We start from the raw sequence: 11,602 nt of genomic DNA, 5'->3' as shown, positions 1-11,602 counted from the left end.
CCGGGGGGCGGGGGGGGAGGTGGCCGGGGCACTTTGGGACTGGACTGACGGGTCAGTGTTCTGGGAAGCGCAGAGGCGGCTCGACTGGCAGCGAGCGGCCCATGCCACAGACGGCTCAGGGGGCCCAGGCACTGGGGGGTGGCTCCTGTGGCCCGGGGCCCCACGTCCTCATGGCTACCTCTGAACCGGCAGCCCCGGAGAAGGAGCGTTCGGCCCGGCTGATGGCCAAGAACTGCTGGAACGTCTTCTGGGGATTCTGGGACTACGAGACGCCCAAGGTGATCGTGGTGAAGAACAGAAACTTGGGCTTCATCTACCGCGCAGTGCAGCTGCTCATCCTTCTCTACTTTGTCTGGTGCGATCGAGACCCGGAGAGGGGCGGGAAGGAGGAGCAGGCAGGGGGGAGCAAGAGGGCACGGACTGGGAGCGGGGGGACCCAGGGCTAACAGACCTGGGGGAGGACTCGCGGGGGAGGACCTGGGGAGCAGAAAAGGGAAGACTCAGGGGGAGCACGAGTGATCGAACTGAGTGGGGCTGGGAGTGTACACATCTCGGGAGGGGCAAGAGAGGGTACACCTGGGGGGCGGCCAGGAGACACCAAACGGGACAGAGGAGCAGCGGCTGTTTGCTGGAGAAGATAGACAAGGGGAGGGGAGGATGGGTCGGGGGGTGGGGGGAGCAACAGAAACAGAACTGGAGGGGGAAAGGGCAGAAGGAAAGGAGGGGACAGACGAGGGACTGACCTGAGGGGCAGGAAGGGGACAATCCCAAGGGACCAGAAAGGCGAAGGGACCTGGAAGACAGCAAAGGAATAGACTTGGCAGCAAGAGACAGAGGCTGGAGGGAGGGCTGGAAGGGGAATAGAAAACAGCTGGAAGGAGGAGACAGACCTGGAGGTGGAGGGGGGGGTGAGATAGGGTAGGGCAGGAGAGGTGGAAAACAGAGATGGGGCAGAGCTGATTGTGAGGAATGCTAGAGGCTGATGGGAGAAGAGTTTCAGGAAGCTGGCCGGACCCAATTTCTCCCTTTTTAAAGCACAAAAATATAGGAGAAATGATTCCAGAATAGTGATGGAGCAGCCCCAGAGAAAAGCCAGTTCCCCCGGGCTACCTCTGACATGTTGTAAGAGGAGGGCTCTGAAAGAGGAAAGGTCCTCTTTGTGCAGAGCAGCCCAAGGGTCAGCCCCAAGTGCCCCTGGGGAGTCCTGAGCAGGCTCGGCTGCTCTACTTGGCAGGTATGTGTTCATCATTCAAAAAGGCTACCAGGACAGTGAGACTGGGCCTGAGAGCTCTGTCATCACGAAGGTCAAGGGCATCACCAAGTCCCAGGACAAAGTATGGGATGTGGAAGAGTATGTGAAACCTCCCGAGGTGAGGACCTCAATGGGCCACAGACATCCCTTCTTCCCATAACGTGGTCTGGTTCCTGAGGGTGGGAAATAATGATTCTCTTGTTCCTGTGTCCCTTCCAATGGGATCAGCTTCATCTGTCCTGCCTAAGAGAGATGGGGCTAACTGGAGGGCACGGATTCTACTTCCAGTCCCCCCCACCTCAGCCCATGACCCCTTCTTCTCTTTGGAGCTTAGGGGGGCAGTGTATTTTCCATCATCACTCGGGCAGAAATCACTCCCTTCCAGACCCTGGGAACCTGCCCTGAGGTGAGCTGTCTACTGCACTGATCATTCTTTTTTGATCTAGATAGGGTGGCGAGCAGAACGATGTGCTAATCAGAAGGGAGGGACTAAAGAAAGTGGAGGAGGGGAAAAAGGGTCCTATGTAGAGGGGGGGAAGATTTGGAATCAGGGAACTTGATTCAAATCCGTCCTTTTTAGTACCTATATGATTTTGACCAAGACGTTTCCCTCTCTCTGAGCTTTCCTAATCGGTAAACTAAGGATGTATGAAATGATAACCTGGGAGATCTCTTCCAACATTACTTCTTTGGCCACAAATGTGGCCAGGAAGGGAACGGATAAAGGGATTCAGAAGGCAATGGCTGGGGCTCAGCTGGTTTACCCTTCATGTTCTCCAGAGCATCCGCATTCGCAACGCTACCTGCTTCTCTGATGACGATTGCATAGCTGGGGAGATGGACATGCTGGGCAATGGTGAGTGTCCAGGAGCACAGGATGGCTTAAGGGTAGAATCTGTGATTTCAAGGACCCAGTTATCCTTACCCACTTCACCTCAAGTCTTCTTCTACCCCTTTTTCCTTAGGAGAGAGAACTGGACGCTGCGTTCCCTATTACTTTGGGACCAAGAAGACATGTGAGGTGTCAGCCTGGTGTCCTGTGGAGGACGGAGCGGCCGTCAGGTCCAGAAATCACCAGCACCCATCACTGTCTCCCAGCACCTTAAGTTCTTAGACCGAAGGGAAACTGCTTTGCCCACCTGCTTCCTATAGAAGCATCTTGACCCTTGCCCTGCCCCCTCCCTATCACAGAATTCACAGGCAGAGATCCCACTGGAAATTTAGCCCAATCCTCTCATTTTATAGATGAAAAAACCATGGAAAGTAACTTATCCAACACTACACCAGTGGTATCAGAGGTGGGATTTGAACCCAAACCCCATCCCCTCCACTAGTTTACATTCTACTTTGCCTCTTATCCAGATCAAGAATATTCCTAAAGTTGGCATAACAAGTCAGAGTATCTGGGTCCAAATCTTAGTTCTGGTACTTGCAAATGGACAAGCTTTTTTTTTTTTTCTTCTAAGCCTCAACTTCATCTGTAAAATGAGACAGTTGAAATAAGACATTATGAAAGGCCCTTCCCAGCTCTTAACGCTTTCATCTCAAGACCTGTTTTTGATTCCAGCTCTGCCACCAATATAAGCAAATTGCTTTCTTTTGCCTTGGTGTGTGTGTGGGGGGGGGGGGGGGAGTGTTTATTTGTGACATAATTGTTTCGGGCTGGGGAGGGGCCCTCACTCCTGATTTGTATTTCCTTCTCAGTGAGTTCCTGGGAAAGATGGCCCCCCAGTTCACCATCCTCATCAAGAATAGCATACATTACCCCAAATTCCAATTTTCCAAGTAAGAGACAAGTAGTCATGGGGCCTAAAGCAAGAGACGGGGTGAAGGGAAGGGGATAATGATACTAGCCTTGGAGATGAGATTGGGCTCTTCTGACTTAGGAAATATTTCTGTCCCATCCCTAACTTCTAGGGGAGCTGGGCCTCTTGGGAACAAAGGGAAAGAAATATCCCAATTCCATCATGATCCTCCCTCTATCTCCTAGGGGAAACATAAGGGACTATGATGATGGCTACTTGAAACACTGCACCTTCAATGCTGATACCGACCTCTACTGTCCCATATTTAAATTGGGCTTCATCGTGGAACAGGCAGGAGAGAACTTCACAGAGCTGGCCCAGAAGGTTGGGATCTGGGGCCAGGGAAAGGGAGGAAAATATGAAGGATAAGGGTGGGGGGAATGGAACCAAAACTTGGCTACTCTCAGGTAGTGTGGGGGTCAAGGGGATCACGACACAGAAGTGGGAGCTCCAAATGTGAGACTGGTGGCTTGAATTCAGGAGTGTTGTATATGGACTGGGTAAAATGAAAGAGTATGGATGCTCAGAAATAACATCAAATGTCGGGAAGGCTGGGAATTCAATAATACATTATGACATGAGGGGCTCAGGAGTGAAGTTAGGGATTGGGGAATGGAGCATAGGGATGGGGGGCTTAGGATTGGAATATGGAGACCAGGGATAGAACTCCTACTCAACTTTTTCCCTGGGATTTCTGATCAGCTTGGTAAAGGGCATTAACTGCAGCCAAAGCCCCCGCAAAGGGAAAATGAGCAGCAAGAGGATCTTTGTCCCTGCAGGAGGGTCACAGACTCTCTCCTATCTCAGAAGATAGGCTGGGCCTACCTGCCACCAAAAGTAGAGGAGAGGGAAATGTGATCTGTCTGGCAAAGTTGAATATAGGTAACACCTGCTGAATTATTGACAGCTGGTACTTGTGGCTGGCCCAACAGGCTCCATGTGGGCCAAGGAAGCCATGGAAAATTTTGAAGGGGGCAGAGGGAGAGCTGGAAGGTGGTTTAAGTGTGGAACACTTTGGCTTTCAGTCTATAGGCTGAGCCTCCAAGTGTGATGCAATGGGGAAAAAATGCTGGATTTGAAGTTAAATCTGAATTTGAATCCCAATTTTCAATTTACTACCTGTGTGACTCTGGGCAAGTCATTTCACTGGGGGGGGGGGGAGGAGGGGGGAAGTGTTGGTTGGAGGGAGGGAAACTGCTTCCATCCTTAGCTATAAAATGAGGGGGTTGGGTCAGACCTTCTGAGATCCCTACATTTATTTCATGACACTTTTTCTCAGGATTAACCTATATAATGTTCAATCTAGCCTTGATTCTCAATCTTTTGCTTCCTCTACCTCCAGTCCCTCATTCCACCCCAATCATAGCGACAGAAATCTAGAATGAGGAGAGACCTCAGAGGTTATCTGACCAATCCCTCTATTTTATAGAGAAAACTGAAGCCAGTTTCAGTAACTTGTCTGGGGTGAGAAGATTTGAACCATAATCCTCTAAATAGAGAGGCAGGACCACCCTAGTAATCTCAGCTCCTCTCTTCTCTGCAGGGTGGAGTCATTGGGGTCATTATCAACTGGAACTGTGACTTGGACCTGTCTGAGTCCAAATGCAATCCCAAATACTCCTTCCGGAGGCTCGATCCCAAGCACATCCCAGCTTCCTCGGGCTACAATTACAGGTATGCCCTGTTAGTTCCTGGGAGCAGTTCTCGAGGACTCAGTCCCCTGCCAGCCTACCCAGCCAGCACACAGTGGCCGGGAAAACCACACTGGAGGGCTCATCCAACAGGCTAGGGCTGGCTCTAGGAAGGACTCTTCCTTTTAGGCAAAGATTAAATGGGACAAATAGATGACTGGGCCTCCCCAGAGGAAGGATAGGAGAGAGTTTGTACCTAAATTGTAGTCAATACACATCATAATGCAACCAGCATTTAAGTGACACTGCCAGATTCTGGGTTAGGTGCTGAGCATACCAAGGGAAAACAAAAAGCTGTCCCTTTCCTCAGGGCGCTTATAGTCTACTGGGGGTGGGCCTAGGATGTGTAAACACAAATATAAACATAATTTAAGGAGAGGACACTAAAAATTAGAGGATTCAGGGAAAGGTCCCTATGGGAGCTGCTCTTGGATAGAACATAAGCTCCTTGAGGGCAGGGTCTGCTATTTCATAAATGTTCCCTGTTGATCGCTGCAAATCTGGATTCAGTAAATATAAGCTTGAGAGCAGGTAGTGTTTGTATCCTTAGTACTGTCAATAGATATTTATTAAATGACCACTATATACCAAGTACTGTACTAAGTGCCATTGATATAAAATAAAAAGAAGCAAAAGCCAGTCCCTGCCCTCAATGAGCTTACAATCTAATAGGGGAGACAATATGCATATTACAATACATACCAATAAGCTATATACAGGACAAATAATTAAAAGGGGCTCTAGAATGGAGAGATTTCTGGCATAGTGGTCATTTAACATTAGTGCTTACTGAATGATTGACAAGCCGTTTCTTGAAACCTGAGTGTCTAAACAGTGGAGGGAGTGCATTGGGCAGAGGGGAGAAGAGCTAGAAAGAGGAGAGCACTCTAAAATTAACCTGCAGAAGCTGGGTCTGGCTTCCGGTGAAAGGCACGAGGAGCTAAGCAAAGGCATTTGGATTTGGATTGCTGAAGATTCCCAAATAAGAGCGACGTGGCCAATGCTTGTGCCAAAATGGGTCGTCATGGCTCCTTGGTGGAGGAAGGATTGGAGAGGGCAGAAACCCAAAGCCAGGAGCCTAGTGCTTGGGGATAGGCCTGAGGACTAAGCTGTATCCAAATGTCATGTCAGGGAGTTCCCTCTGAGGGCACAGGGATCTACAGGGGCATGTTTTACCCTGGCCCTTCCATTCCAGATTTGCTAAGTACTACAACATCAATGGCACAGCCTCCCGTACACTCATCAAGGCCTATGGGATCCGAATTGATGTGATTGTGCATGGACAGGTAGGTCGACTACCTTCAAGGGTTACCATACTGCCTAAGGGAAGAGTTTGAGGCACTGGCTGTCAGATTGAGAAGCCTAAAAGTATGTGTCTTCCTACCAGGCTGGGAAATTTAGCCTGATTCCCACCATCATTAATGTGGCCACAGCGCTGACGTCCATTGGAGTGGTAAGTGTTCTTGCTTGGGATCTGGGGAAGGGAACAAGATTGGTGGAACACTTACTCAGCCCCCTATTTCTGATCCCAAGGGCTCCTTCCTCTGCGACTGGATCTTACTGACCTTCATGAACAAAAATAAGGTCTACAGTCACCGGAAGTTTGACAAGGTACAGCCTACTCCCCCTCCCTCTCTCTCCCTTGGGCAGCACCCTGCAGACAGCTCTACAAGCCAGAGCCAGACTTCCAAGCCAGAGTTCCACTTCCCCTTGCTACAGATGAGCAAACTGAGGCTCAGGGAAGGACCCCAGGAAAATGACTTGCAGAAGAGGGGCCAGTAGCACAGAGCCCTAATCCCTACCATGCAGAAATCTCTAGCCTGGGGATCTGCCTGTATTCCATCTCTGCCCCTGGTCCAAGCAGATGGTGGATACCCAGGATCCGAGTGAAGAGCAAGGGCCTTCCAGCCCACAGGCTTCCTCACAGGACTCCATACCCATGGAACCCAAAGGCTTGTCCCAGCTCTGAACTCCCAGCACCAGCTCCACTTTGTCCCTGTGCTGCTCAGAGACTGAGGCCCTGGCTGGGGTCACGGGGTCATTTGAAGTCAACAGCTCCACTGAAAGTGTCTCTGGGCCCAGGCTGCTGGTACTAAGGGGCAGCTCGGATCAAGAGGCCCATGTCTGGGCCCCCAGTGTTGCCTGTATTCTTCTTGTAGGGGTCTGGCTAAAGGGGTATAGAAGAGATGGTTTTCTCACACTCCAGTCTTCAACCTCCTAGCCTTTCCCTCATCTTCCTCCCCAAGTCAATCATTTCAAAACTCTGCCTCTGAACCATCACACTCCAGATCCTCAGCAAGGAGATTGGTTTCCTCCAATTGAAACCTCAATTTCCCCCCGACTGGACACATTACAATTCCTTCTTTTCCCTCGCGTCTGCTGCCAGATGGCTTGGTGACAGATTCCCCTTCCTCAGACCCGTAAATATTCCAAGGTTGGGTGGGAAAGATCTCCATATCATGCTCCTCTGGCTTTATCACCCTGGCATATATGTCCCCCCTACTCCCAATGAACCCCCTTATGCAAGTAGAACAAGTTGGCAGTGAGCTCCAATAAATTATATATGATCAGAGCCTGCTGGACCTTACCTGTTCTCAGGAACATGGCGTGAGCCAATCACTCCAGGCCCGGAAGGCCTCTCTGGCCCCCTTCTGATAGGGCCAAGAGGCAGCTTGAGAAGAACACTCCCCTTTTCTGGACACAGCTCATGGGACAGAGGTGAAGGGAGCAGCTGGACTTGGGGACCAGGTCCTTGGCTCAGTATTCCTGACAGCAGGAACCTTGTCCAGGGAGACCACAGAGGTCCCAGAGCTGAGAACCGGTCCCTCGTACAAAACACTCCAGAGGGCAGAATGGCCACCGTACCAATGTTACATCACACAACTGTCTCCAAATGGAATGGGCCAGCTCAGAGCCCAATAGGGAAGCTGCAGACAGGCAGGGGGGACTGCTGGGTGGGTGTGCCAGAGGGAATTGAGTTCAGGTGTGGGTTAGACTAGATGAACTTCCAGGTCTCTCCCAAACTTCTGAGATTCTGATTCTGGCCCCTGGCGCTGCTGAGCAGTGCTGTCCACTGTCCATTCTAACACACTTCTCTCCTCAAATTTCAGCCCTTCTCCCATTCCCCAGAACAGGTAAGCTTGACTCAATACTCCATGGGAAAAGTCTGAGATCAGTCTCTCTTTGGGACAAGGAAAATGGATGCTAATGGAGTTGGGAATTAAGAATCCCAGGTGGCGGGAAAAAGCCAGTCAGCCCCTGGCCCGCTGAGCCTAAATGAAAGTGAAGGGTGAATGAAAAGGACATGGATGCAAGGACCAGCAAGGAGCTTGTGGGGAGCAGATGCAAGCTGGGCGGGCCTTGCTGGGAATGGGGAAGAGAGGAAGCAGCCACTAACCCAATTAGGCATAGGAGTGACTCGAGTGTCTATGGGTAATCAGGCTGCTAAGCTCTTTCTGGCTGCTAACACAGAGACGCCAACCTCTCGGTGCATCCTGGATAGGGATTTTTTCTTTCCTTCTCACCCATTAACCTCAGGCCTGCCTGCTACCCTTACCACAGCAACTAGGCTCTGCCCCCCTCATACCCCAAGACTAGCAAGGAGCTCAGCTCGGACTACCACAATCCCCAAGAATGCTGGGGCTTTAGCGTTGTGCGCTTGTGGCTGGAGAGTAATAGGATCAGCTGAGGAGTTGAGACCATGAGAGGAAGGGAGGCAAGGAAGTACTGTGCTGTATTAACAGGCACATTTGTGTCTCCTGTTAAAAGTGGGTTGCCACAGAAGAGCTCTGGCTATATACAGGGTATGTGTTACACCCCTGAAGACTTGAGAAACTGGCTTTTCCAGCTGGGCAGCAGCTTGGAGATGGAGAAAGCCACTTTTAAGGGTTCTGATTTCCAATCCCCAAGTATTAGTGGTCCCTGTGACTCTGTCCCTGCCCACCCACCCAAACACTTTTAACTGGCCTCATTGACCCTAGCTCGACACAGGTCACATGGAGAGAGCTAGTCATTAAGGTCCCTTCTGCCACCCCCAAGGGCCAGCCTCCCAGCCTTGTTACCTTGTGAAGGTGATGCTCGGGATACACCGCCCCTTGATTCCCCGGGCCCAGCCCTGGGATATCCGGCCACTGCCCTTCCAGGAAGCCCAGCTTGCCTAACACCCCCTCCCACCCTCTCCCCGGCTCTTGCCTTCTCTTTAATTTGATTTTGTTTTCACTTCAGAGCCTCTGCAGGCCAAGCTGACTCTGGCTTCATCTACCTGCAGGCAGCTCAAGTTTCCAACAGCACTGGGGAGCGGCCGTCACTTTCTGGCGTTACCTCAGGCCAGCCTGGAGCCCCCACAGGCTGGGTCTGGTTACCAAGGGCCCATGTTTCCTAGGACATCCCCCTCATCTCCTCCAGAAGAGCCTTCTGCTGGGGGCCATCTCCTTGGACACCCCCCCCCCCAATCCCTCCTCCCAAATTCTTCAACTGTGGAGGGGGCCGGGGCCAGGCCTGTGGGCTTGGCTCACTCTCCAGCCCCACCTCAACAGTGCTAAGTTTCCCTCAGGACACACAGAATGGTAATGGGGGCAGGATCCTTGGGACACTTCAGATTTTCAATACTCCCAAGATAATTGCCACAAATCTTGCTTTCCTTAACTGTAGAGCTCTGCCCAATGCAGCTCAAGATACAATTGGTTGACATGCTCCCACTGGGTGCAGGCAGGGTGATGGGCACTATTCTGGAGGAGCAAAAGCTTCCAGACAAGCCCATCACCACAGCTGCACATTTGCCATCTAGGACTCAGGCCCAGGCACCCAGCTGCTCCCTGCCCAAGCGTTTCAGGCAGGGACCAGAACTCTGCCCATCAGCAGCAGGTCCCCTAAAGGATGGTGTCCTCTGCCACAGGCCTGGAAAAGCAGTCGTTCTCTACAGAATGACATTTATTCACAATGGAACTAGTCCCCCAAGTTTTCACCTGATTCTCAGCCACAGATGTGGCCATGACAGTGGAGACATCTCAGGGCCCCAGAAACCTCTGTCCTGGAGAGTTCCAGGCCTAGTTCTACACTTCACATGATGAACACTCAAGAAGGGAAGAGAGGGAACGACTTCCCCTCCTCTTACCTCCGTGGCCCACTCATGGCCAGTTAGCTGCCATTTCCCATGCTCTGGGGATTCTCCCTGAGCTACTGGGCTTTGCCCACTGGCCTCTACTCTCCTGACTTTAGAAATGCTCATAATCACTCCCAAGTGCCATGAGGGTAGTGTCTTCTGTCCCACCAGAGAAGAGCTCGCCAGGGCAGAGACTGCCACAAGAGGTCCGGCCAACAGCGCCGAGGGCCTGTGTCTGCTGCGCCCTCCAGCTAGCCTCTAGTTGGAAAGTTGGGGGTTCATCTGTAGCAGCCACTCAATCATCTCTGTCAGGTAGGTCATGCCATAATGCCGAGCAATGCTCCTGAAGATGCCGATCTGCTCCACAAAGACCTGCAGAGACAGAAAGGAACTACTATCAGGTCGAGAGAGGGCGCGGAGGCCACAAGGGAGACCACAAACCCTGCGAGTGCCACAGTCGCAGATGGGATCAGCGGGAAAGCTGGGCAGGGATGAGCCCCGGGAAGGACAGGTCCGCTCCTACCTTGGTCTGGATGGTCAGGGCAAAGTCTCCAGCACAGCTGCAGTAGATGGGCATGTTGGCCTCCTTCACCCCTTTACACTTGAGGCAGATCTAAAACCAACAGGGAAGCTGAAGAGGGAAGTGCCCAAAGCTTCAGGCTCCTCAGTGGCATCTCCAGTGCCAGCCCCTCCCCTCCCTGCCACTTCCTTCGGTTGGGCCTGGGCTCCTGGGGCCTCACAGTCACAGCCCTCCACGGTCAGCTTACCTCCCACTGCTCCCTGCTCAATTTCTTCGTGCCTCCAGGTATAAGCTATCCCACATAACGTAGCACTTGGCATTAACTTTGTATTGGGACCTAAGGTCTTCACTTCCCCCTGCATGTATTGTGAGCTCCTGGAGAGCAGGAGCAGCTTCTTTTCTTTCTCTGTATCCTCCTCTCCTTCTCTCTCTCCCCTTCCCCACCTTGAGCTGAGCATACAGTAGGTGTCAATAAAAACTTGCTGAATGATTAGAGGACTCTTAGTGGGCTCACTCATTTCCTCCCCCTGGGGAAGGAAAGGATACTCTCTCTCAACTAGTACAAGTAGGACTGAAAAGGTGTGGCTCTGTCCCTGGCTCCCCCCCAGAATCCCTGCCCTCTCTCTCTCAAGGGCTAACTAAAGGGCTTGATTCTTATCACTGGGAAAGCCAGCCCCCATGCCCCTGAGGTTCTCTTCAAGCAGAAAGACTTCTCTGGAAAGGGCCATTCCTGCTTGTTTAATGATGGTGGGCGTAAATGGGGAAGCAGGCCCAGCGCTGAAAGGCCCTGGATGGGAGGCTGTTGATGTGAGGTGCTGGGTCTAAGCCTCCTGGCAGATTCCCCCCCAGGGCTCTGCCCCAGCACCTTACCAGGTCCTGCAGGGTAAAGGCCATCAGTTTCTTCTGCAGAACTTCTACCAGGGCCATCTCGATGTGGCCAGTGTCATATGTGGTCTGGCAGTTGGGGCAAAGCCACTGAGGCAAGATCGAGGCGTCCTGAGGAGGGAATGAAAAGGCAAAGCCATGAGGCCTGGGGCCAGGGCACCCTCCTCTGCAGGATTCAGACTTTGCTTGTGCATCACATCTGCATAATGTCATACAGACCCTGGGGGAGGCCAATGAGCAGAAAGAACAGAGTACAGTGAGAGGGGCCAGCCCCCACTAGTCACCCTCAGAGGAGGGAGAAGCTGGACCATAGCTCTATGGCGGTCACCAGCAGGAGGGGTGGAGGTG

The 11,602-nt window shown here is 52.0% G+C and overlaps 2 protein-coding genes across 10 annotated transcripts in view; one reads left to right on the top strand and one right to left on the bottom strand.

Annotated features, from left to right (window-relative positions):
• The first annotated feature begins 77 nt into the window (after positions 1-77).
• On the top strand, positions 78-9,387 carry P2RX2 (purinergic receptor P2X 2). 5 transcript variants are annotated; one of them, XM_074300302.1, is made up of 13 exons: positions 78-355; positions 1,235-1,370; positions 1,587-1,658; positions 2,033-2,108; positions 2,218-2,314; positions 2,957-3,037; positions 3,243-3,381; positions 4,601-4,731; positions 5,944-6,034; positions 6,136-6,201; positions 6,282-6,359; positions 7,859-7,882; positions 9,016-9,219. In XM_074300302.1, the coding sequence occupies exons 1-13, from the start codon at positions 102-104 to the stop codon at positions 9,127-9,129; spliced, it is 1,359 nt and encodes a 452-aa protein (XP_074156403.1). In that variant the 5' UTR covers positions 78-101; the 3' UTR covers positions 9,130-9,219. The 5 variants fall into 5 exon arrangements, with proteins under 5 accessions (XP_074156403.1, XP_074156412.1, XP_074156392.1 ...); XM_074300311.1 differs by lacking the exons at positions 7,859-7,882; positions 9,016-9,219 and adding an exon at positions 6,613-6,814; XM_074300320.1 differs by lacking the exon at positions 1,587-1,658 and having other exon boundaries at positions 81-355.
• A 272-nt stretch (positions 9,388-9,659) lies between these two features.
• Positions 9,660-11,602, bottom strand: part of POLE (DNA polymerase epsilon, catalytic subunit) — a 65,344-nt gene continuing 63,401 nt past the window's right edge. For all 5 annotated transcript variants that reach the window (XR_012487975.1, XR_012487972.1, XM_074300234.1 and 2 more), the window contains 3 exons: positions 11,240-11,365; positions 10,373-10,462; positions 9,660-10,221 (listed from right to left, as the gene is read on the bottom strand). Coding sequence is in view for 3 of the 5 variants with exons in the window: in XM_074300234.1 (XP_074156335.1) it covers positions 10,108-10,221; positions 10,373-10,462; positions 11,240-11,365 (330 nt within the window). In the remaining 2 variants the exon portion in view is untranslated. The remainder of the gene's footprint in view (positions 10,222-10,372; positions 10,463-11,239; positions 11,366-11,602) is intronic.

Source organism: Sminthopsis crassicaudata, chromosome 1 (genome assembly GCF_048593235.1).
Source record: "Sminthopsis crassicaudata isolate SCR6 chromosome 1, ASM4859323v1, whole genome shotgun sequence".
In the NCBI taxonomy this organism is placed as follows: Eukaryota; Metazoa; Chordata; class Mammalia; order Dasyuromorphia; family Dasyuridae; genus Sminthopsis; species Sminthopsis crassicaudata.
Note: the sequence above shows the minus strand (reverse complement) of the source record. Positions and strands in the feature narration are given on the sequence as shown.